At 38.2% G+C, this 26,409-nt stretch overlaps 1 protein-coding gene and 2 long non-coding RNA genes across 12 annotated transcripts in view; 1 reads left to right on the forward strand and 2 right to left on the reverse strand.

Moving 5' to 3' along the window:
- The first annotated feature begins 1,871 nt into the window (after positions 1-1,871).
- LOC135093141 (uncharacterized) lies at positions 1,872-13,226 on the forward strand. Of its 7 annotated transcripts, none has more exons than XR_010263221.1 (7): positions 3,145-3,813; positions 4,995-5,075; positions 5,569-5,715; positions 6,090-6,293; positions 7,604-7,749; positions 11,107-11,235; positions 12,363-13,226. It is a non-coding gene; the product is annotated as an uncharacterized LOC135093141 (long non-coding RNA). The 7 variants fall into 7 exon arrangements; XR_010263224.1 differs by having other exon boundaries at positions 3,145-3,706; XR_010263222.1 differs by lacking the exons at positions 3,145-3,813; positions 4,995-5,075 and adding an exon at positions 1,872-2,016.
- A 3-nt stretch (positions 13,227-13,229) lies between these two features.
- LOC135093142 (uncharacterized) lies at positions 13,230-16,316 on the reverse strand. The gene is made up of 2 exons (XR_010263226.1): positions 15,475-16,316; positions 13,230-13,475 (listed from the first exon to the last, which is right to left on the reverse strand). It is a non-coding gene; the product is annotated as an uncharacterized LOC135093142 (long non-coding RNA).
- Positions 16,317-20,846: 4,530 nt separating this feature from the next.
- Positions 20,847-26,409, reverse strand: part of LOC135093158 (alanine--glyoxylate aminotransferase-like) — a 34,979-nt gene continuing 29,416 nt past the window's right edge. For all 4 annotated transcript variants that reach the window (XM_063992077.1, XM_063992076.1, XM_063992078.1 and 1 more), the window contains exons 7-9: positions 25,827-25,922; positions 21,701-21,949; positions 20,847-21,003 (exon numbers count right to left, since the gene is read on the reverse strand). In XM_063992077.1, coding sequence (XP_063848147.1) covers positions 20,868-21,003; positions 21,701-21,949; positions 25,827-25,922 — 481 coding nt within the window. In that variant the 3' untranslated portion in view covers positions 20,847-20,867. The remainder of the gene's footprint in view (positions 21,004-21,700; positions 21,950-25,826; positions 25,923-26,409) is intronic.

Raw genomic sequence — 26,409 nt, forward strand, 5'->3', positions numbered from 1 at the left:
CTCTCTCTCTCTCTCTCTCTCTCTCTCTCTCTCTCTCTCTCTCTCTCTCTCTCTCTCTCTCTCTCTCTCTCTCTCAAAGGAAACAAGTATAATATATGAAGGAGAAAACTTATATTCTCTTAGTCTATCTTTCTTTGCATGATGAAATAAAAGAGGTCCTATCAAGAGAGAGAGAGAGAGAGAGAGAGAGAGAGAGAGAGAGAGAGAGAGAGAGAGAGAGAGAGAGAGAGAGGGGGGGGGGGAGGGAGGCGGAGAGGGGGAGGAAGAGGCTACGTCGCACGTAGCTCGGGAAGTCCCCAGGAAATCCCTTGAACCGATTCTCATGCTGGACCGACACGTGCAGAGGCAGGACTTTGTAGGGAGAGAGAGAGAGAGAGAGAGAGAGAGAGAGAGAGAGAGAGAGAGAGAGAGAGAGTAGGTAGATGAGGCGCAGCGATAATGGAAGGAGAGGCTAAAGATTGAGAAAACAGGAAAACAAGTGAAAGAGGACGAGGAGGCAAGGTACAGTACTTACAGGAGTAGGAAAAACCCGACGAAGGAATGTGACAACGATTAGCCTTGCAGTTTACACACACACACACACACACACACACACACACACACACACACACACACACTCAAACAAAGGCGCAAACATACAAACAAACAAACAAGAACAGCAAGTAATATTAACGACAAAACTACACTACTACTACTACTACTACTACTACTAATAATAATAATAATAATAATAATAATAATAATAATGAAGAGGAGAGGAGGAGGAGGACGAGAAGGAGGAGAACAATGAATATAAAACAATGTAAGGAGAAAAAAAATGAAAAGGAAAAAATGACCATGAGGATGATGATAATGACGATGAAGGAAGAAGAAGAAGAAGAAGAAGAAGAAGAAGAAAAAGAAGTAAAAAAGAAGAAGGAAAGAAGGGAAGAAAGAAAGAAAGAACAATAACAAGACCAAAAAGAAGAAAGAAGGAAGAAAAGGAAAAAAAAATATAATACACAACCCACTCTCGAAGCTATTAATGAAAAACTCCATCACCTGACAGAAATGTAAATGAGCATTCATTTGCATGCTGCTACCCAAACAGAGTGGGTTGTGAAAAGTCCTGTATACATTATCTTGTGGATAGATCAGGGTTGGAAATTTTTTTTTTTTTTACCCCTCACTGTTTTTTTTATTAGGTTTTATTTATTTATTTATTTTTTGGGGGAAGGAGGAGGTTTATCTATTTTTTGTTTCTTCCTCATATTTATATGTAAATCAGTTTACATAAGCAATTAAAAAGTAATCTAGAGTGAAACAAAAGGTTTGAAGTGTTATCTGAAAGACAGACACTTGTTTAGGTCATGTTGATACAGGTTGGACCGGTTGAACAAAGCCTTTGTTAACTTGTACAGTACAGGAAATGAACGGGTCAGGCTTGATTGCTTTTACATTTTTTATGTCTATGTACAGACAGCTATACATGATGAAGCTGCCTTTCTACCCTTATTTTTATTTAAAGCCACACGTCAACTCAAGGGATTTTAATATGTGAATATCATAGGCCAGACGTCGTGACGTTTCAGTTAAGCTCCTTTCTCAACCCACTCCATATCCACCTATCCATCCACACTCCCTCCTTGTTTACACACTTCACATACCCCCTTTCCTCTCTCTCTCTCTCTCTCTCTCTCTCTCTCTCTCTCTCTCTCTCTCTCTCTCTCTCTCTCTCTCTCTCTCTCTCTCTCTCTCTATATATATATATATATATATATTATTATTATTATTATTATTATTACAGCCCTCGTCCCCGCCTCGCCAACCACAAACTTCTCCAACCAACCATCGGCTTCGAATACCGTCTCGACTACACCGTGGCGGTATCATAAAGACGAAGCTTTGGAAACACGTCTCGACTCACGTCTCGATCGAGCTAACCGAGCTGAGGAACTACTTCCACCTCCACTCGTCGTCAGTCTCACTTGCTTCTCGCAGTTGGAACCATCCTCCATCTTCTGCTGCTTGGATTCGGTAACCTCGTCGAGAGTTGGAAGACGTGACGAACACACACACGTACACTCACACTCTTCATTACGTACACGCCTGAGTTACTTAGTGTTGTATTTTGGGTATATTTTCCCTTTATCGCTTATTATTTGATACATGTTACATTCACTTTCTTGCTTATTGTGTATGTTTCATTACCTTTGGTTTCCTTCATTGCTCATTAGCTTATACATGTTATGTTAACTGTACATACTTTAACCCAAGCGGGATCACTGTATCCTAGATAAGTTGCACGCGCTGTGCCACCTTCAGATAGTGGATATTTAGTTTAATAATGATTAAGTTTTATTTCATACTCGTTATTTCATACTCGTTTCACTACCTTATGCTACAAGAGAGGTTGCAACACACCCCTAGTCAACCAACTTCTACCCGTGCTTGTAACATGTATTGAGGGCCTGTCCGGGGTAGTATCTTATGAACTGATATGTTATTTGTATGTTAACGTAACTGCTAGTTAAGTAATAATTGTTTCTGACTTGTTAAGGACTTGTTTTCAGGCACACATACCCATTGACATACATAACCACATTATTTACACTCGTTTACGTCACTTCTTCGTTCATCTCACGAGTATCTGCTGGTGGGTGCACGGTGACCTTGCCTTTAAATATGTCACGATAGGCCTGGTGAACAGGTAAAGGGCTAACTGCGTATTCACATCGGTACCTGTATCGGTTTCAGGTAGGGATTATTCTGTGGAGTGTAGTTCCACACACTCGCCTATCCATTATTCACTACATCTTTCTTAATGCCTATCAAATAAAATCTCTCAGTAATTTTGGCAATAGTCTTAATGATGCCCATGTGAGCTCCTGAGTCGTGAGCATCCTGAAATACTTTCCTTTTATGCTCCTCGGTGAATATGACCTATTTCAGCTGCACTGGTCCTCCTTTGCTCTGGGCCAGCATCTGAAATTTTGAGTAATTCTAATACCATGCAATAAATTTTTATTTTTTTATTTAAGAGCTAAGGGCAACAAAGAAAAGGGCCAAAGTGATCATTCTAAGTTGAAGTGTCATAAGGCCTCTCTTGAAAGAACTGAAGTCATAAGAATGAGAAAACAGAAAAGCGGGCAGAGTTCCAGAGTTTACCAGTGAAAGGGAAGATTGAGAATATTGGATAACTCTTGCACTTGGGAGGTGGACATGATAGTGGAAAACCTTGTATAATGAGACCACGAGAGGTGGGGAGGAATGCAGTTGGCATGAAAGAAACTAAAGATGGCAAGAGATGCAACATTACAGCAAAATGACTGGACTATAGAAGCTAGCAAGAGATGCAACATTGCAAGAGAGAGATACGTTTATTATTTCATTATTTGCTCACTTTTCTCCAAAATATTTTCACTGCATACACCACATCGAGATGCATACTTTGCTCGTAACAGTACACACTAAGTACACATACCTACTCGCCATAATCCCGTTGTAAGCTCCCATGCCATGCGTCGCGTCGTCTACTCCCGGGCCGCGCATGCTCAGAAGACGCACGTAAACACACGGTCTACGCCTCACGTTGCTTCATGACACTCACCTTGCTCCGTTAATTTGACATTCTTTCCCCCATTCCCTAAAATGTGACTTAATTCGTGGCCAATAGTAAGAAGGTGGAAGCACTTACTAGTCAGCACCGCCGCCGGTCATGTGGAAGGTGAGGGGAAGTGGAAGTAAGGGAACATGGCAGGACATTGGAGTGGAAGAGGAAAAAATTGTGGACTAAACGGGTGGAAGGAATGGGGAGATTGAAAAGGTGGAATAGTAACACTCACTGGCAATGTTCCCCCGAGAGGACTGGCTGCCGCATGCCCATGGCCGCCAGTCGGCTGCCCCGTACCACCAACATAACCTAACCTAACCTAATAAAACTAACTTAACCAAACTAACGTAACCTAGTTTAGTGGTTCTCAACCTAGGGGGCGTAGACACATCCCAGGGGGGAGGGGGCGAGCACAGGACGGAAGGAAAAAAAATCACGGAAAATCAGACTCTCTGGCTATGAATATGAATATGAAGAAATGAATATGGCTATTAGTACAAAGATGCAGCTGTTATGCCCCTCCCCTCCCAAACTATCAATCTATGATGGCATAGATGGGGAAGGGGTTGAGTGGGTGGTGCAGGGAGGATGGAGCCCCAACTACACTGAATCAGCTTTTGTGGGGTCCAACTTGCAAAAGGTTGAGAACCCCTGACCCAACTAAACTAACTTAACCAAACATAATTAAACTAATCAAATCAAATCAAGTCAAATTAACCTAACCTAACGCAATCTAACTGGCAAGGCTAAGAAATGAATATGAAGCCGTTACTATATTTAATTGTGTAAAATCTGGTGATACACTGTAAATAATCTAGGTGACATCTGCCTCAGAAAGACATCTTCCTCAGACTAATTCAAATATTTCAAATTGAGCTACTCTTCCCTCCCCAGGGTGAGATAAAATACTATGATTGGCTAAATTAATTGTATTTTTTTTTAATTGGCCAGCGGCCGCATTCTCGTACAAAAGAACCAATCACTGTGATTAATTTTGCGCTTGTGCAGCAGATGTGATGTATGCATGCACGAATGAATTAACCTTCACTGGGGAAGATCAGTGCCTGTCTATCCATCCCAGCATTGTCAAGGGAGTGAGTGAGCTTGCTTCCCCAAAAAACAGATGAATCTTTAAAAATTGCTGTCAGTATTATAAATAATATTTAGTGGGTATATATGGGGTTCAAATTACTCACTATGAGAAAATCTATCTGATGAGGATAAGAAAAGCATTGTTGAGACTTGTGCAAAAGTAAAACAATACCAAACATGATATCTCTCTCTCTCTCTCTCTCTCTCTCTCTCTCTCTCTCTCTCTCTCTCTCTCACACAGGAGATATGATCATTTTCACTTTTGACAAAACCTTTCATGCTATCAAGAGAGTTAAAGGTTTATTCTCAGCTTACAGCACATCATCACGTCCCTTACTGCTCCATATCCTGACCAGTGCACCCAGTCTTTTCAATGATATAAGTTAAACGGGTTAGTTTTTTCAATTTGTTTTACCATTCTGGTGTAACACTCATATTATGTAATCATGGCCTTTATATTTTCTAGGCATCACACACATCACCTCAATAGAAAACTTTAAAACTAAAACAAACACAGCTTTGTTTGTCAGTTTTGTTATCAGTCATGTTAGGAGATGAACCTGGTCTAACCTAACCTGCCGCTGCAGGTAGAAGCAAGAACAAATGTTAGCCATACTTTTTAATTAATACTTGATATCACCTATAATAATGGACACAGATAAATTAATTAAATTATCTTGTTTTGCTTCTTTCTCTCCTTCTTTCTCCCTTTTCATTTATTCATTTATTTATTTATTTATTTATGTTTATTTATCTATTTATTTATCTACTGCTACTACTACTAGTTGTAGTAGGAGAGGATAAGGCCCCACTGTACTCAAAGGAAACCTTGTAGCCAATTGTCATCCATTATATACTGACACTGAACTTTTTCTCCTTAACAGGTGGACTTGGAACCTCAAGGGAAACTACATGTAATAATTGAGTTAAAATGGGTGGAACTGGAGGATGGGAGTGTGCACTCTTGGGAGTTCAGGGAGTGGCAATGCTTCACCTGATGCTGTGGAGCCATGAGGCAGAGGATCCACCAGGTATGTGTGTGTGTGTTTTCTGTGTGAGAATGTTCCCCTAGTTATGGTGAATGGTTAGGAAAGAAAGTATGTGGTGTGTGATGTGTGACTTCACTTGTGGCAGATGCATTGGGGAGTATGTGGTGGTGTGCAATGCATGGCCTCGTGCCTGGTTGATGCACTGCAGACTATGTGGTGATTTGAATGACTTGCTACTGAGGAATACAATCATCATAGTATTTATTGCTGTGTGTTCTGGTCTGTGTATGTGTGCACATTCATTGCAGGACCTTGAATGTTGGAGATTATGAAATATATAACAGTTTTTAGCTTGATTTGTAATAATGGTTAATTTCAACATATTTTATTTATTATATTTCACTTTTCTATTTCAGGTTAATGGTCACAAGTTCATGGCAACCTTCCTTTGACAACCTACTTTCTGCTCCCACTGCAGAGAATTTATTTGAGGCTTTGGAAAACAAGGGTATCGGTGCCAAGTTTGTACCTGCAGCATCCACAAGTGCTGTCACTGGTCCGTCAATGCATGTTGTTCATGAAGCAAGAATGTGGAGGCTAGAGTAACACAAGAACAAGCAGTAAGCAAACACCTTCTCTATTTGAATTCATTTGTCAGACACATACACCGTATATTTTGAGTTTCCCCATTATCATCCTAGATTCTGTTCTTTCCAACCTTTAAAATGCAGTGACACTAATGGCAGCCTGCAAAGTAATCAGTCCTGAAGTCATTTACCTTGCCATTGTACATGTCCTTGACTTTACTGTTTGTTACTTGAGATCTGTTTTTTTTTTACAACCTTCAGTAATCAAAATAGTCGTCACATTGTAATGGCAGCCTGCAAAGTAATCCCTCCTCAGTTCATTTACCTCCCCATTGTATATCATCTTGACCTCATCTGTTATTACCCTCCTCTTCCTTGTGTGTGTGTGTGTGTATGTGTGTCACATGACAACACCCTTCACTTTTCTCCCCTCCCCCCCTCTTCTCACAAAATTTGTGTGTTCGTGGTAATTGTGTTGTGTAATCTTAATCGTGTTGACCTCAGGGTCTGTTGCTGTTTGAACTTTTGTATTCCTCTTCCTGTTCCTCCTCCTCCCTCCTCATCCTCCACACTGAAAATATGGGTGTGACCCCCCAACCCCCACAGAGAGAGAGAGAGAGAGAGAGAGAGAGAGAGAGAGAGAGAGAGAGAGAAAAAATTAATATATATATATATATATATATATATATATATATATATATATATATATATATATATATATATATATATATATATATATATATATATATATATATATATATATATATATATATATATATATATATATATATATATATATATATATATATATATATATATATATATATATATATATATATATATATATATATATATATATATGAAGGGGAGGGAAGATGCACAGCTGAAAGGTGTGAATCATTTTACTTGATCCTCTTCTTTAACTCAACCACTGCCTTTCATATGTAAGCTTTTACCTGTTGTTAAGTTAATCCACCAAAGATTAGAAGAGTGGAAAGTTTAGTGGTAAAAGACATGCTCCAGGTCCATCATTTTTGTGAGTGACCTTTACCAGAGACAAAGGTGTGAAAATTTAGTTATCCATCTTGTCCTACCAGTTGATAAAGCTTTAACTACTACTAATCACATTTTTCCTGACTTCCAGACCATCATGAAGCATTTCTTTTCTTCAACAGCCATGTCCATACACCACTGATTAGAAATTGCACAATCTCCTTTAATTCTTTTCCTTTCTTGAATGTGCATATAAATGTTTTCTGTTGTGCCTTCCATGCTGTGTTATGTTGCAGTGAAATGGTTAAATTCTGGACAAAGTTGTGAGTCAAATGTGTTTCATGCTGCAGGAGTATTGGTGTGTGTTACCACACAGGTGGTAACATGGAGAGCAAGTGGAAGAAACTGTGGGAGACTTGTGTGACTCAGGAACAGGAAGCACATCTCACTGGGAACCTTGTGACTGGTGGTGGTGACTTCAGGAACCAACATTCAGGTGAATACTGTATTTTGTTGTCACACTTGAGAATTCTCTTTCCAAAATTCCAAAATCTGAAAGTTTTTAATTGTCATGCCTCATGTAACAGATGGAAAATTCCACAAAGTGGTGGAAAGGTTCACACTGCAAAAAAAAATTGATGAATTGTAAAGACCACAGACCAAAGCTCTGATGCTTGATTTACTGCCATGGGAGATATCGAAAACTGGCAAGTTTTCATCCATGGCAACTCGCACACATGCTCTGAAGATGCAATGTTCAGTTTTTGAATCTTTGACTCTGTGTGCTGAGTACATAACAGGGGTGATAGTGTCTGGCATGGAGGCATACATTCCTCACTCTTATTCTTGACCTAAACCTTCCAAACCTTGGTTTAACACAGCCTGTTCTCATGCTATACATGATGGAGGGGTGGCCACAAAAGGTACTTGAACCTCTCATCACCAGAATCTCATGCACTTTATATTTCTGCCTAGAACCATGCCAAGTCTGTTCAACTAGCCAAAAACTCCTTCATTAATAGAAAGTGTCAAAGTCTTTCAAAATCTAACTCCCCTCATGACTTCTGTCATATAGCCAAAAACATATCCAATAACTGCTTTTTCTTCATTCTCTCCTTTATTTCAACCAGATGGCACCACTGCTATCACATCTGTCTCTAAAGCCAAACTCCTTGCTCAAACCTTTGCTAAAAACTCTACCATGGACGATTTGGGGCTTGTTCCTCCCTCTCCTTCACCCTCCAACTACTACTACTACTGCTGATACTTATTAAAATTCTTTGCAATGATGTTTTCCATCCTCTTGCTGGCCTAAACCCTCAGAAGACTTATGGACCTGATGGGGTCCCTCCTATTGTTCTCCAAAACTCTGTGCTTGTACCTTGCTTAGTCAAACTCAGCTAAGTCTGTCAAAATCTACCTTTCCTTCTTGCTGGAAGTTTGCCTACATTCAACCTGTTCCTAAAAAGGATGACTGTTCTAATCCCTCAAACTATGTCCTATTGCTTTAATTTCCTGCCTATCTGAAGTTTTTGAATCTGCCCTCAACAGGAAGATTATTAAGCATCTATCACTTCACAACCTTCTATCTGATGATAACCAGTATGGGTTCCATCAAGGCTGCCCTACTGGTGATCTTCTGGCTTTCCCTACCGAGTCTTGGTCATCCTCTTTTAGAGATTTTGGTGAAACTTTTGCTGTTGCCTTTAGACATATCAAAAAGCTTTTGATAGAGTCTGGCACAAAGTTTTGATTTCCAAACTACCCTCTTATGGCTTCTATCCTTCTCTCTGTAACTTCATTTCAAGTTTCCTTTCTGACCGTTCTATTACTGCTGTGGTAGAAGGTCACTGTTCCTCCTAAATCTATTAACAGTGGTGTTCCTCATTGTTCTGTCCTGTCACCCACTCTTCCTATTATTCATCAGTGATCTTCTAAACCAAAATTCTAGTCCTATCCACTCCTACACTGATGATACCACCATGCACTTTTCCACATCTTTTCATAGATGTCAATCATTCAGTAAGTAAACATGTCACACAGGGAAGCCACAGAATGCCCGACTTCTAATCTCTCTAAAATTTCTGATTGGGGCAGAGCAAACTTGGTATTGTTCAGTGCCTCAGAAACTGAATTCTTTCGTCTATAAACTCAACACAACCTTCCAGACAACTATCCTCTCTTCTTCAATGACACTCAACTGTCCCCCACTTCTACATTGAACACTCTTGGTCTCTTCTTTTCTTATTAATCTAAACTAGAAACTTTTATTAATCTAAACTAGAAACTTTTCTTATTAATCTAAACAAGAAACTTCACATCTCATCTCTAGCTAAATTAGCTTCTATGAAGTTAGGCGTTCTGAGACGTCTCCGCCATTTTTTTCCACCCCCCAGCTGCTAACTCTGTACAAGGGCCTTATCCATCCATGTATGGAGTATGCTTCACATGTCTGGGGGTTTCCACTCATACTGCTCTTCTAGACAGGGTGGAATCAAAAGCTTTTTTGTCTCATCATCTCTCCACTGACTGACTGTCTTCAGCCTCTTTCTCATTGCTGCAAAGTTACATCTCTAGCTGTCTTCTGGTATTTTCATGCTAACTGCTCTTCTGATCTTTCTAACTGCATGCCTCCCCTCCTCCTGTGGCCTCACTGCACAAGACTTTTTTTTCTTTCTCTCACCCTTATTCTGTCCATCTCTCTAATGCAAGAGTTAACCAGTATTCTCAATCATTCATCCCATTCTCTGGTAAACTCTGGAACTCCCTGCCTGCTTCTGCATTTCCACCTTCCTAAGACTTGAATTCCTTCAAGAGGGAGGTTTCAAGACGCTTATCCTTCAATTTTTAACTACTGCTTCGGACCCTATTTGGGGACCAGCATGTCAATGTTTTTTTTTTTTTTTAATTGGATTTTGTTGTCCTAGGCCAGTGTATATATAAAAAAAAAAAAAAAAATTACAGGTACAGTGTGAGACTTTCCCACACTTCCCTGCCTGTTTCCCTTCCTACAACCTTCATTTCATGGTTCACATATAATTCTCCTCACATTTTAATGGGTCCTAGCAAGCTTAACAATAAAGAAGTGTTGTGATTTGTTTGTTCAAGAAGGGATCAGTAATTGTGAGACAGGAAGGAAGATGGGAAATTCAGAAGCAACCATCACAAGGGTGATGAAGGCTGCTCAGTGCTTGGAAAAACTGTCAACCCCTGTCATCCTGCAGCTCGCTTCTGACCAGGAGAAGGATGGCGCAGCAATTAAGTTTTTACCATGCATATGTTCTATCAACTTATTGTTCCTGTATCTATATTCCTTTTTTGCCCAGAGCCTTTCTCAGGAGTGGCAGCTGTGCCCAGCACCTTTGCAGCCTTGGGCCACCTGTGTCATGGCTGTCTTTGATCTTCCTATCTTCCTTCCAGTCTCAGTTACTGACCTCAACTCAAACACCATCACAGCACTCTCCCCTTCATTGTTAAACTTGCTGGATCTATTATAATGCAAGGGGAATTAAATGTGAACAATGAAATGAGAAGGTAGTGGCAAGGGAGGAAACGTACAGGGGGAGCGCAGTAGATTAATAATAGACTGAGCATAGCATCTTCAGGGCACATGAGTTGCAATGTATGACAATTTGGCACCTTTTCAATGTCTTATGATATTGAAAACTACTTTATCCTGTATATGGAGACCTTCAAGTTACAATACACCCCACTGTTTAAGAGTTAAATGTGCATATAAATGCACATTTATATGTTGTGCCTTCTGTGCCGTGTAATGTTGCAGTGAAATGATTGAAGTGAATCGTGCATGTCTGTCAAGCAGCAGGAGTATATATGTGTGTTTTCCCTGCAGGTGGTAACATGGAGAGCAAGTAGAAAAAACCTTGGGAGATTTCCATAACTCAGGAGCAAGAAGTACACCTTACTGGAACCTTAGTCACATGACTAACTGCTGGTGGTGACTGCAGGAACGAACATTTGGGTGAATACTGTGTTTTGTTGGTATAGTTGAGAATCCTTTATCCAAAATTCCTGTATCTGAAAGTTTTTAATTGTCATGTCATGTCAGATGAAAAATGCCAGTGGTGAAAAGTTTGCTCCACAAAAAAATTGATGAATTGTAAAGATGACAGTGTGCCCACAGAGCAAAGCTTGATTTACTGCCATGGGAGGTATCAAAAATTGGCAAGTTGTCATTCCAAAAAGTGGAGAGATCTAAAATCTGCAGCACGTTCAGTCCCAAGAATTTTGGATAAGGGATTCTCAACTGTATATAATCAAGAGTATTTATTGTTGAGTGTGTGATAAATATTAAAATGTAAAATGGTCATGGTGTGTGTGTGTGTGTGGATGTATATATGTATGTATGTGTAGGATAAGAGGAAGGTGGTTAGCAAATTACTAAATGCATGTTTTGTAAAGTAGGAGGAGAGGCATGCTGTTCCCAAGATTGGAAGAGCAGTAAGCATGAAAATAGTGGTACAAGATAGCAAGAAATGCAACATATAGGCTGGATAAGTGCGTGTGGTACTTTTGTTAAGAATGACTGGGATGAATGAGTGTTACTGGTGAGGCAAGTTGTGAAGTGTTAATGAAGAGGGTTGGTTAGAAAGAATGATTTGCAGTGATCAGTGTGAAATAAGAGAAGAGGATACGAGACTCAGGGTTTTATTGAGAGATATGGATGTGAAAGGTATGTGGTGAAAGAGGTTTTTTTGAATTTTATGGATATAGAAATAGATGTGTGGAAGAGTTGTGGGATGTTTCAGGATGTTTGGGCCAGGTGATTGAGTAAAAAAAAAAACTCAGTCAGCATTTGAGTGATAATTAGGGCATGTGTGTATGTGATATTGAAGTGGTCTTCATAACTATCCATTTTCCCTATGGATGTGAAAGGTATGTGGTGAAAGAGGTTTTTTTGAATTTTATGGATATAGAAATAGATGTGTGGAAGAGTTGTGGGATGTTTCAGGATGTTTGGGCCAGGTGATTGAGTAAAAAAAAAAACTCAGTCAGCATTTGAGTGATAATTAGGGCATGTGTGTATGTGATATTGAAGTGGTCTTCATAACTATCCATTTTCCCTAAGTTGAATTACTCTTTTTGCAGACATGTCTTCTAGTGACAACGTCCTGTCTGCAATCAGGCTGGTAGTGCCATGTCACAGGGTCTGACAGGACCTCAGGAAGAGCCAAATATAGGGTGTCTACAGCCATTACTGGGTGTACAAGTGTCACAAGCCAGTTGCCACAGCACATCATGTCATCTGACTCCACCAGTGTATTATTATTATTATATTGTCCAGTCCAGGATGCATTGCTGTGTATGACTTGATAGTTTGCTAGCAATGTGGTATATAGTTTAAGGTATGGTTTGCACATAGAAACCCCGGCCGAGCAACATTGATCGCTTGGACAGGATTTTTTTGTGCAAACCGTACCTTTAATTTTTTTTTGCCTTCAGGGCCCTTTGTTACTCTCAGAAAACTTGTTTGCAAAAGAAAAGATATTCTTCACATGGTTATTTATAGCCATAAATAACTATCATTATGTTCATAAAAATATACCAGTTATATAATAAAACATGGCACTTAGGAAAACTATTTTCCTTATTTACTGAAGTGCTGATGTACAAAATTTATTATCCCAAGCCTGAATGGTGGTGATGCTTGCTGAGTACGGGAGAGGGATTTCTTATAATATTCTTCCTTCCCAGGCTGGAATGGATAAACACTCTTGCAGCAGGGCCTGGAAGTAGCAATGCTTGCTGATTCTTGTGTCAACCTGAGTGGGGAGCAAGCTCTTCTGGTGCCAATAGCTCTTGTGCCTCTGAAAGTCCCTCAATGTTGCTTGTCAGTCTCACCACAACTTAAAGGAATTTCATGCACTCTTCCTGCTGTTAACTGCTTGACAGTCTTGCTCCTGCTCAAAATTTTTGACTTCCTCGATTGCAATAAAAAAACTCTTGTACCAGGCCCTTTTCTTTGTCCTTTGTACTGATGATATTGTCCTGATACTTCTTTACACCTCTTCTCAGGCTTGAAGGTGGTGACACTCAGCCTCTCTTCCTGATAAAACTTGACTCCCTGATTGCTATGTCTCCGAGAATGTCAGGCCTGATATGGTAACACTATTTGATAACCCGATGCCAGTAGTAGGTGTTGGTAGAGAGAGATTCTTGTGGGCTGTTCATAGGATGAAGTGGAAACCGCACAGTTCACACCTGTAAGGAAAACAGACCATTAGCTCCTAGACACATGAAGCATGTATGTAAGAAATGGTTAAATTCTTAATGTGTTTGATAACTGTGAAGATTATTTCATACTATTTGGGGATTGATTCCCTAAAAAAGTAAGACTAGACAAGGAACATTATCCTGAGGATTTGAAAAGTACAACATAGTATGAGAACTGTGCTGAGATTTAGTATGAAAGACATACAACTTCCATACTGTCAAGAAAGGAAAGCACCAGGTAGAGGAAATTTCAAAAGTACGGCAGTATATAATACATAAAACTGAGAAATGTGTGCTTAATAAATAGGACTAACCTATTATAATTTAAAGGAAAAAATTTGAAGAATGATAGAGTACAAGAAAAACACCAGATAGAAAAAATTTCCATAGCACCACAAATTTCAATGGCACGACAGTATATATATATATATATATATATATATATATATATATATATATATATATATATATATATATATATATATATATATATATATATATATATATATATATATATATATATATATATATATATATATATATATATATATATATATATATATATATATATATATATATATATATATATATAGTTTAAAAGACGAACCTGATTAAAGATTAATAATGTATCTGCACTCATGAACAACCTAACAATTTGAAAACGATGAATAATTTTAAACTTTGGCCCACACCTTTTAAGTTTATTAGTTTTATTCATAGTCAGTTTATGGTTGCAGAGATACCTTTTTGAAACCCAATATATAAAGAAAGGTCAGATAAGGGAAAGAATTTTGAAAAATACACGAGGAAATAAAAGAGTACAAGAAAAAAAAATATGAATAACAAATTATAAAAACTATTTGAAATCCCGACTTCGAGGTGAATTGAGAAAAAAAAAAAAATTCAGGTTTAATACAACAAAGCAGTAATAGAAAAGTATAATGCAAATTTTGAAATTAAATGTGTGCGTGTGTGTGTTTGAGAAGGGGTTATGTCTGAGTGCATGACCATTCTTTTTGGGTGCCTGACTAGGTTTTTGAGTGTCGCCAGATTTTTGAGCAGACGCGGGCGTGCGAGTGCGTGGGCGCGGGCGTGCGAGTGCGCGGGCGTATGAGTGCGCGGGCGTATGAGTGCGCGGGCGTATGAGTGCGTGGGCGCGGGCGTGGGCGCGGGCGTAGACGTGTGCGTGGATGTGCGCGAGTGCACGTGGATGGGCGCATGCGTGGGTGTGCATACAGCGTTATTAAAGGTGTGTGTGTTTTGAGTGCATATATCTACAACAAATATAAAACTAAACAAAAAAAATATTTGTCAATGAATAAAGGAAAGTAATGACCAATCCTACTTAACAAGCCAACTGCCACTTAACACAGCGAACAAGTAGAGGGAACAAAACAGCGGCCACAAACAGCAATCTAGCATGGTTTTACGCGCTTGTACATATTCGTACAAATATAATCTCAACTCCCTTAATTCTCACCTCAGTAAGCTTAGTCACAGGTCAAATCACCTGGACAAACAAGCAACTTACCATCTGGGCAGCATACTTCTTACCTAACAAGCTTAATTACGTTGCCTGCAGTCTAATCACTCTTGCAGCTTAATCACTCGCTCAACTGCTAAACTTGTTTTCCCCTGGACATACAAATAACTACCCATCTGGTCAGCATATTTATCTCTTACCTGATAAGCTTAATTACGTTACCTGGCCAGTGCTATAATCACCATCTGTCCAACCTAAACACACCTAACCAACCTCACCAGGTCAACCTAATCACGGCCTAGTGAATCATATCAGCTCACCTAACCTAAACATATTAACTAACGTGGCTAACCTAATCACCACGCCTGGGCAAACCTACCCCAATCATACCTACCCAACACAATCCTCACGTATTCAACCTTATCATTCACAATCTCACGGGTTACTCATTAATTCTACCCACTGAGTAATAATTTAACATTCTTATTATTACCAAACTCTTACCTTCACTCCTTCACAGCCTCATTCAGAGTCTCGCCACGAGACCTCTGCACCTCGAATTCTCTCCGTCGCTGCTAGTGGTGAAATGGACCAAGTGTGTATGACAGGCTGGAAGGAGACTAGACAACGAACCGTATTCTGAAACACTTAGCCGCACCTCTAAACTGATGACTCTGAATAAAGTTGCAAAGGTTTTTATAAATGTTTTTATGGTTCTACTGACAGATCAACACGATTTCTATATTATTAATAGAAGAAACGCATTGGAGAACCCGGATAATCATCTCTGTGGCATTTGAAATAAAAGTGGTGAGACAGCAATTAAGACGTTTCAGCTTCGATCCCTTTCTCACAATCTGCTTCTGTATTGGCTTCCATGTAATTAGTTTGGTGTCTTTAAATATGCAAAGTAATAAATTAAAGTTGAAATTGTTGTTGTATATACCATTAAAAGATTAATTCTAATAACCGTTTAGCTTAATTTTTAGTCTCTATGCATTGTTTTCTTAGGCACAGATCATAGCTAACTATACCTAACTAAAATCTTTATCTTTCTCTGAATTTACAAGAGTTTCGTTCTTTATTGCGTAGATACTGTGTGGGTTTCTTATATATACGCCATTTGTTAACATTACACTGTATTTGCCATCTATCTGTCCTTTGGTTCATCCTATCCAAATCTGCCTTGCTACCTCGAGAGGGTTGAAAGGTGAGGTTATTCTGGTGTTCATGTGTTTTTGCTACTATTGTACTTGTTACTTCTATTAATATAATTTGCATTTCATTCGCCCTTTTTCACTAGCTCTGTCACCTCTTACTGTACACTGTCATTCTTTCATCATCTGCCTGCCATAAAAACCATAATTATCATCTTAACGGAACAAAAGCGAGCAGAAAATCTTGTTAAAACCACGCTTAAAAAAAAAAAAAAAAAAAAAAAAAAAAAAAAAAAAAATATATATATATATATATATATATATATATATATATATATATATATATATATATATATATATATATATATATATATATATATATATATATTTTTTTTTTAAGCGTGGTTTTAACAAGATTTTCTGCTCGCTTTTGTTCCGTTAAGATGATAATTATGGTTTTTATGGCAGGCAGATGATGAAAGAATGACAGTGTACAGTAAGAGGTGACAGAGCTAGTGAAAAAGGGCGAATGAAATACAGCCGTGAGGGCTGCGCACCCAATGCTCCTCCTCTTTACGGACACCAACCTAACCAAAAAGTAGCCTCACCTAACCAAGTTGAGGAGTGCGTCCTCCCTGCCCACCTTTTGGACACTAACCAAACCTAGCCTAACCTTACCAAGACAGGGAGCCACGCCCTCCATGGACACTCCCCCTAGGAGAACACTAATCAGGTACCCCATCAAAAGTATATTTACAAGGCAAATTACACTCAGGACAATGCATAGATCGCAGTAAAAACTGTGATGCACAAACTCTACCGGTCAGTTGTGTCACGAATGTGATTTTGCAATAAAAATCTAATATCGTACTCGTAGTACGTTATTCCACTTGCTCACGGTAACAGCCATGTTGGAAACTGAAGTCCACCTCCTACTTTTTTTTATATAGGGTAACGTGAACTGGTTCTTAATTACTGCGGGAAAAAATGTGACGTCACAAACGTCATAATATGTCATAGATTCTGAAGCATGAGCACCTGTGCGATGTCTAAACAAATTTCTATACTCCTCAAATAAGCACGTTTGGGGTCATGTGATCAACAGATTCAAGTGGCCATAAATAACAATAACGAACTCGGCTGGTGGAGCCTGAAGAGAATGTACCTAGGAAATAGAGTGAAGTGCCAACATTATATTGTGATGTTGATATTGATTTCCGCATTGGTGCTATACGTATAGATTAAAAAAAAAATAAATAAAAAATAGATAAATAAAAATAAATAAATAAATAAAAAAAATAATGAAATAAAATAAAACCCTCTACATAATGAACTCTAAAGAAATAATGATAGAACCACGTTAAAGTTTATTATCAGAAACTGCAATGATACCAAATCACCAATAACAATATGATACAGTCGCTCTTTATAGTGCTCCTGGATAAGAGACCAATTAAACAATTACGAAGATTTGTGGTTCATAAGAATTTTTTTTTTTTCCTTAAAGATCGTCGAAAAGATGGCCAACGTCTGAGGATCAACACATCTAGATTATAGAGGATATTATGTGCTTGACTCAGTCTTGTATGCAAATAAGAAAATACAAATGGATACATACAAGCACGTGCACTTGTGTTCTTAAGATTAGATTGTAGGAGTTCTATGCACATCCTAAACTTTTATTTACGGAAGCGGCTCGTAGACGAATACCGACACTGTAATTTACCTACCTGTCGAGAATCCGCGTCCCGCCGGCCCCGCGACAAGTCTTCTCCGTCAGACAGAGCCTGGCCAAGGCCGCATGGTACTGCAGCGGATAGAGGCGTTTCTCATCTTATCATTCCATGCACTTCTTTCCTTCTATTTAAATGTGTGGTTGATATATATATATATATATATATATATATATATATATATATATATATATATATATATATATATATATATATATATATATATATATATATATATATATATATATATATATATATATATATATATATATATATATAAATAAATAACCACAAGACGCACTGGAGGAATGTTACTACCATTTCTTAAACTATTGTCGTGTGTGTGTGTGTGTGTGTGTGTGTGTGTGTGTGTGTGTGTGTGTAGTTCACAAGAACGTTAGATAGGAAGTACGTGGAAATTACATCATATAGATTAATTTTAAATATTTGCTTTGGTGATTTTTCACGCTGCAGAATAAAACAGGCGGACAGGCGTTAGGCTCCTATAATTTGACTATTTTCCCTCACCTACTTAATATCAAATTAAATTCCGAAAGAGTCTAAGCATCAGTAAAATCATTGTTTTATGTGGAGTGGAAATCTGCTAATAACTCCAAGACAAGATCTAAAACTATTTTGAGTTTACATAGTGGCGCTGGCAAGCCTCCCGTGTATACTTCAGTGAGATCATGACGAGTGTTTAATCATAACCAATCAAGCTGTTCCCTATAGAGACAAATTCATTATGTTGAGCATCCTATTATAAAAATGTTTAAGAGAATGTTGCGTGTGTTGATAAACTTCATTCATTGCTTTAATAAGCTCTCAATCATTCATGTTATTAAATGGAAAGAAACTAAGGTAACCAGACAAAAATTTCACGTATCTTAAAATTCTTCTTAATTTTGAACTTTCTACGCCATCTGACATGCGGAGAAAGCACCTCCGCCACCCCTACACTCGTGGCAACACTGGCCGTTACGGTTCCAGCAGCCAGCAGTTCCAGAGGCAGCGCTGAGCTCCAGCATTCCTGCTGGAACCTTTGCTTCACAATCTCGCAGCTCGATTTTGGTCTCGCTTTGATAATCATCGATTTGAAATATGCTATTTCCCTTTCATTAGTTGAGAAAAAGTGACTCGGCTTTTCTTATATCCCAAGAATTTGGACAATCTTCACATAGATTCTTGCTCCACATAATATAGTTGTGTCCTGTATAACTAAATCTTCAGAAACGAGTGATACTCGTACTTGACTGAGAGTAAGCTTATGCTCCTTTAGTGAGTTAGCGACCATCGCTTAGAACAACTCATAGGTTTTCATATCAGTGTTTCACAGAATTCACCAGCGGTCACTGACAGCTTTTATTATGAAGTAATAACAGTCTCTTAAGTACTGAAGGATCCAAGTTCTAAGAAAGGCAGGAGTTGATGTGCGGATGAAGCGGCATGCCCACCCCACTGCAGCTCTTGGCTCACGATTAAAATACACAAAGGTACCACTCAAGAATTTGAGAACTTTGATTTGGAACAATACAGGTAGATGCTCTTATCGGCAAACATCATGAGCGTACAGGAACCATAATCTTAAACGTTTCGTCGTCTTATCTTAATTTTTACAGACCACGGTGGAAATTATTGGGGTTTTCACGATTGTAATGATAGTTTATTCTATACTATCAACGAAAACATCTCCCTAGAGAACACGACTGATCATCTCTGTGGCCTTTGGAAATACAGTAGTCCTGATGAGAGAACAAAGCATTTAGAATACAATCCGAAGACTGTATTCCTAAACATTTCGCCGTCTTATCTCTTACATTTATAAGTTATCATGATTCTAGTGATAGTTTAACAAGATCTTCGCATCCTTACTTGAAAAAAAAAGAATACTCATGAAAACCTGACTCTTCATCTCTGTGACCTTTGATGATAGTTAAAAAAAAAAAAAAAAAAGCGTTTCAGAATATGGATGAAGGGGTGCGTTCCAAAGAGGTTTACGTACCGTTACGTAACGTTATAGAACGCGTTTTTTAGGGTTGATGACGTCACTGAGCTAATGGAAGCTCACGGGCCAGGGAGGTAGTAGGGGCGGGAGGGAAGAGTACTTTTGATAAACAAACATAATCTCTGACTCCCACAGGAATCTGCAGCCTCTCTTCTCCTCTATCCTCCTCTTGCCTCCTTAAGACTTCATTTCTTCTATGAATAACGTCCATAACGTCTAGTACAGGGTCGTCAGGGAGCTCTTCTGCTAAGAAGATCGCCGTGGGCGGCCATTTTTGTTAGCTCCAGCTGATCGACTGTCCCAAACGAGAGGGGGGGAGGAATTTTACGTAATCTTACATAAACCTCTCTGAAACGCGTCCCAGGACACCTCTGAGGTTGTCCCAGATAAGACACGTTTTATTAACAGTTCTTAGCAATGGATCCCAGCAGGAGAGTGTGGGGGACGTGAGGTACAGGTTCAACGTATAATAATTTAATATCTAATGTGTGTGTGTGTGTGTGTGTGTGTGTGTGTGTTTAATAGGAACACGTGGGAGATGCTGATGTATCACAAAAATACAAACTGTGTAGACTTCGTCCACACTCCACATTTGCTGTATACCACATACGTACCTCTGGGACTGCTCGATGACAGTGGTGACCGATTTTTCGAATGCATTTGAAGCTTAATAATAATGATAATGATGATGATAATAATAATAATAATAATAATAATAATAATAATAATAATAATAATAATAATAATAATAATAATAATAATAATAACTGCTTTAATTCACTTAAAGAAAGATTATTATTACTTTTGTAATAATGCAAGTAGAAGAAGCTATATAAGAATTTCTGGATTCGCACAAGAGAGGGAATTACTGTCTTTTCATACCAGTCTCCACTCGTGAAAATGTCGGCCAAGGAATGCAGCCGTGAGGGAATGCCCGTGATTCTCACACCTTCACTCGATCAGAAAGTAAGAAGATTTCCAGAAGCTGCTACTGGCAAGAGTTTATTGATCCAGTGCTTCCTTCATAATTGTAAGGACACGATCAACATTATCTACAGTGCAGTTGTATCCCATGAGCCCCACACGCCACACCTGGCCGGCACTGGGTCCCAGCCCTCCGCTGATCTCCACTTGATACCTAAAGGAAACACTTGCAGCGTTAGAGTGGAAGGTACACTAAGCTACAAGGGGAAAAATGCTGAATAATTATTGCATTCTTGAATTAATAATTAGTCTGTTTTTCAGGAATTAGTATTTTCAGTTTAATTATAAAATTTTATTCTATTTTCATAAGCACAGCAATTTATCATAACATCGTCAACTACTTTACTGCAGTCTGTGCGAAGAGCCTAGTGTTGTGTGGCTGTGTGCTGCTCATAACTAATGCATGGCTAATAATGTCTGGTTCTCTTTGCCTACCTTATCATCATTACACTATTAGCATATTCCTAATAACTTATACGATTTATACTCTCTCTCTCTCTCTCTCTCTCTCTCTCTCTCTCTCTCTCTCTCTCTCTCTCTCTCTCTCTCTCTCTGTGTGTGTGTGTGTGTGTGTGTGTGTGTGCAGCAAATAATTACAGCATAGAATACATTTTTCTTTCTTTTTGCCCTGTGGAACATGAAGTCTTGAAATATTCCATATCAGGTCACACACACGCACACACAGAAAAAAAAAGTACCACCCTCTACAAGGAAATAGTTATCATAAGAATACTACAATTAATGCATAACGCTAGGCAAAGTATACGACTGCTTAATTTTCTAAAGCGACACACTTGAAATGATATGTCAGCATGCATTAAAACTGAGAAAACCCACCGTGAAACACTTACTTGGTCATGAAGTATTTTGTAACCTTCATCCAATCCATTCCCTCAGGAACCCTTATGGTGGTGACGGTTGGCACTCGCTTGGCAGGGTCACTGATGTACAGCTGCAGTCCAAGAGCAGCTAGGCCTTCGTGCAGTCTCTGAGCACAAGCAGCGTGGCGAGCCCAGAGAGATTCAAGACTTTCCTCACACACCAGTGCTAGGGCTTCCCGCAGAGCATAAACTGAGCTCACGGGGCCGGTGTGGTGGTATCTGGTGAGGTATTAGATGTGTATGCAAATAGCTTATTTATAAAAGTGATTTCATTATCCAATTATAATACTGTGAAAAAAAGTGTAGTATAATATAATACAAAAGGAAAGATGAATAAAAAAATGGGAAATGTATTGTTTTTCCGTAAGCATACCAAGGTCTTTTTGTTATTATAAACAATGCAACGAACTGTAATTATCTGTGATTCAGATTTTCAAACCGAGTAGTAGTCTCTCTCTCTCTCTCTCTCTCTCTCTCTCTCTCTCTCTCTCTCTCTCTCTCTCTCTCTCTCTCTCTCTCTCTCTCTCTCTCTCTCTCTCTCTGTGTGTGTGTGTGTGTGTGTGTGTAATAATTATCAAGAGTTTTCGCAGCGCTATGCCTCTCAGGTGAATGCTGAGAAAATGTTAATGAGAGAGAGAGAGAGAGAGAGAGAGAGAGAGAGAGAGAGAGAGAGAGAGAGAGAGAGAGAGAGAGAGAGAGAGAGAGAGAGAGAGAGAGAGAGAGAGAGAGAGAGGTAAGAAAGATAATTTTAGCCTTAAAAACTGTAAGAGGTTAAATTGATGTTGTAGTGCATTCCCCTCATATTACTAAAAACATTGTTTGTTTGCTTGTTTGCTTGCGAAACGGATTTGAAATCAATAAAAAAAAAAAAGTGATGTAAAAATTGAAAGCCACTCAAGAAAACTTTTTTATGCAAGAGGAGCTCCAGTCTAGGATAAAAAAAAAAGATAAATAAATAAATGAAATAAATAAACGAAAGGCCCACTGAAAGTGCCAGTCTATAACGACGACAGTGCGGAAACAGTAAAAACTACTTGTAAAAGTTTCTTGAAACCTCCTTCTTGAGAGTGTTTACATAAGTCATAGGCAGGAGGAAATACAGAAGGCAGGGAGTTCAGAATTTACCATTTAGAGGAATGAAAGATTGAGGATACTAATTAACTAATGTTTTAGGAAGGTGAACACAATAGGGGCGACAGAAGTAAAAAATTTCATGCAGCAATGCCGCGGAAGGGGGAGGAGGCAACTAGTTATTAAGATTAGAGAAGTTAGCGTGAAAGTAGCAGTAAAAAACAGAAAGCGAAGTAACTTTGTGGAAAAGAGAGAGAAGCTGGAGACAGTCAAGTAGAGGAGAGAGTTGGTGAGAAGAAATGTTTTTGATTTCATCCTCTTTAACAGAGCAGTACCCATTATTGAAAACCGTTCTCCCCTTTGTGAAGCGTGTTCCATGCATGGGCGGGCAAGACCTCCTATACAGAGTCAGCAGCTGGAGGGGTGAGAAAAACTGGCGGAGACAACTCAGAATGCCTGAGTTAATATAAGCCGTTTTCGCGAAAGACCAGATGTGAAGTTGCCAGTTTTGATTATTTGTAAAGGACAGACCGAGGATGTTCATTGTGGAGGATGGGGACGATGAGTGTCACTAAAGAAGAGGCAGTAGTTATCTAGAAGGTTGTATCAAACTTATAGATGGAAGAATTGAATTTTTGAGACAATGAACATTACTAAATTTGCTCTGCCCCAGTCAGAAATTTTAGAGATCAGAAGTCAGACGTCCTGTTGCTTCCCTGCGTGTAATTGTTCAGCTCTTGAATAGTTGGACGTCTGAGGAAAAGGTGTGAAGTGCAAGAACAAGGAAATGAGTTAAAAGAACTTCAGTAACTACAACATAATCGGGTGGTGGAGTACAATTGTTGGCACAGCAAAGATGGAAATGCCCGTGCAGTTCTTTAATTAAATGATGCTAGACTAGTGGTTCCCAAACTTTTATTGGTCGTTACGCACTTTTCATACATGATCTTCGTCCATGGCCCACCGCCAAGCACAACCCAAGAGTACAGTGACTGTCTACAGTCCTACACTCATTAGGTCCACATAAAAACCATTCTAGCAAATCCTGTAATTTTATTGATCCCATTTATTTTTCTTTTATTAAGTATTAATAAAGAAATTTGTAGTTTGCCTTTGCTGAATCTCATATAATTATTAAAATGGTACTAAAAAAATAACATAATGCACATAAAAAAAAGTTCATACTTAAAGTAAAAAAAAGGCATTATTGCGAAAGCTGTTTCAACAATAAACAAAATAAAATTCCACTGGTTTAAAAGTGCATCAGTCCCACGCCATATGATCTGATCTTTGAAACTGACAAATCTGATGACTTTATAATTCTGAAGTGAAATACGATCATAGGGAGTCTTAATTAAGTGGCACAACCTTCAGTACGTACACACCCACCTCCTCTCAAACTATTTGCTTCTGAACATTCATGCCAGGTTCATGTTTTCTTCACTTGAATCCCCATTCCACTCAGTGTGTTGGGTGATCTTGCAGATTATCAACAAGCTTCTTGATTCATAGTTTTGTTTCACTTAAAGCACACCGTAGGTCATGCTTCACTTCGTCTGTTGCATTATTTTGTTTTATTGTGGAGTAGTTGAAAGAATGCAGGCTCACAGGAATAAGTTGATGAAAATGGTAGGAGATATCGAAAAGCAATTTGTCTTCATAGTCTAGCCATTTGTATTGAACCTGTAAGTTCCCTCCACTAAATTCCTTTGGTCATATATATATATATATATATATATATATATATATATATATATATATATATATATATATATATATATATATATATATATATATATATATATATATATATATATATATATATATATATATATATATATATATATATATATATATATATATATATATATATATATATATATATATATATATATATATATATATATATATATATATATATATATATATATATATATATATATATATATATATATATATATATATATATATATATATATATATATATATATATATATATATATATATATATATATATATATATATATATATATATATATATATATATATATATATATATATATATATATATATAGATATATAGATAGATAGATAGATAGATAGATAGATAGATAGATATCTTCAGATTATGGCCTCCTACATTCTGCTACATGGCCCCCAGTTTGGGAACCACTGTGCTAGACTGATATTTAATCCTTACATCACATTCTTTATGATGATTTTCGATAAATTTCGCAAACGAAGAAACAAACAGTGATTTGAGTAACATGATGGAACATTCTACAATATTAACGTAAACTCATGTTAAGGCTAAACCTCTCTCTCTCTCTCTCTCTCTCTCTCTCTCTCTCTCTCTCTCTCTCTCTCTCTCTCTCTCTCTCTCTCTCTCTCTCTCTCTCTCATTAACATTTTATGGAGATTCAACAGAGACAGCGCTGCATAAACCCTGCCACCATGTCCTGCTAGACGAAGTCCACTACGGGTTGGATAGGGGGGTGCAAAACTCGGTGTGGTGAATAATTTTCATACAAAGTGTATCATGTTAAGCGCCCATGGCAAGTGTCCTGTAAATACTTATACTTGAGCTTTTTAGTGATGCTTGCTATCAACTGTTAAATGAATTTTGAAATATTTGGGCCTTTACTATTACCTTCATCTTATTTGTCGTCATAGAAAAGAGAAAAAAAAAAGTTTGTCGCTGGTAAAAATGCGATGCAAAAAACGGCGCTGCCCGTGATGCACGAGACCAAATGAATAAGAATGATTACATCTTGCGTCACTACACCTTTGTATCTTGTGTCAGTAAACTTCTATAGTCTATATTTTCTGTCTTTGGAACAATCCAGAAAAAAAAAAGCTGCATAATAGTATGTCTTCTGTTTGGTTAAGCTGTCCTCCATAAAGAACACACACACACACACACACCCACACACACACACACACACACACACACCTGATTTTATGGTAATAATTAAGAGACATGTGCTAATCTTGGAAATAAGAGCTCAGAACAATGAAGTCTTACTTGCGAGGGACTCCGTCACAACCCCAGTAATTCGCTAGCCACGTTATGTCTGAGTAGAAGCTGTGTATCGGGGTCTGGCGGGCACTCACTTTTGACCTGAGAAAGTAAAAGAATACAGAAATCTGTACTTCCTTCAGCTGTTAAATGTTAGACTAAATGATAAATGCTCAATTTTTAATTCTTCCCCACATTTTCATGTCTTTAAATTAATTTGAATGACTAATTATTTCAACTTTATAACATTTACGAAAATAAACTCTTTTGTAATACATGAAAGACAGAATTTGAGTACTCATGATTGTATGTGAGAATGAACATCTTGTACAGGTATAGTCTGATTTTCCTTTTCCTCATCATCATGCCTCCCATTTTACAGCATGTGAGAAATGCCGAGCAAATGATCTTGCAGGCAGGGTCAACAATATGGGAGACGCGATGCCAGAGACTGAACAGCTGTCAGGACACTCAAAGTAAAATGCGAGTCCAACACGTTACCAGTTAGGCCAAGATGATCACCAAGCCATAATTTTCTCTTTTTTTTTTTCGGGCTTGATCGTCCTGTCTCCGTGAACTAGATACCTAA

Source organism: Scylla paramamosain, chromosome 42 (genome assembly GCF_035594125.1).
Source record: "Scylla paramamosain isolate STU-SP2022 chromosome 42, ASM3559412v1, whole genome shotgun sequence".
NCBI classification, from domain to species: Eukaryota; Metazoa; Arthropoda; class Malacostraca; order Decapoda; family Portunidae; genus Scylla; species Scylla paramamosain.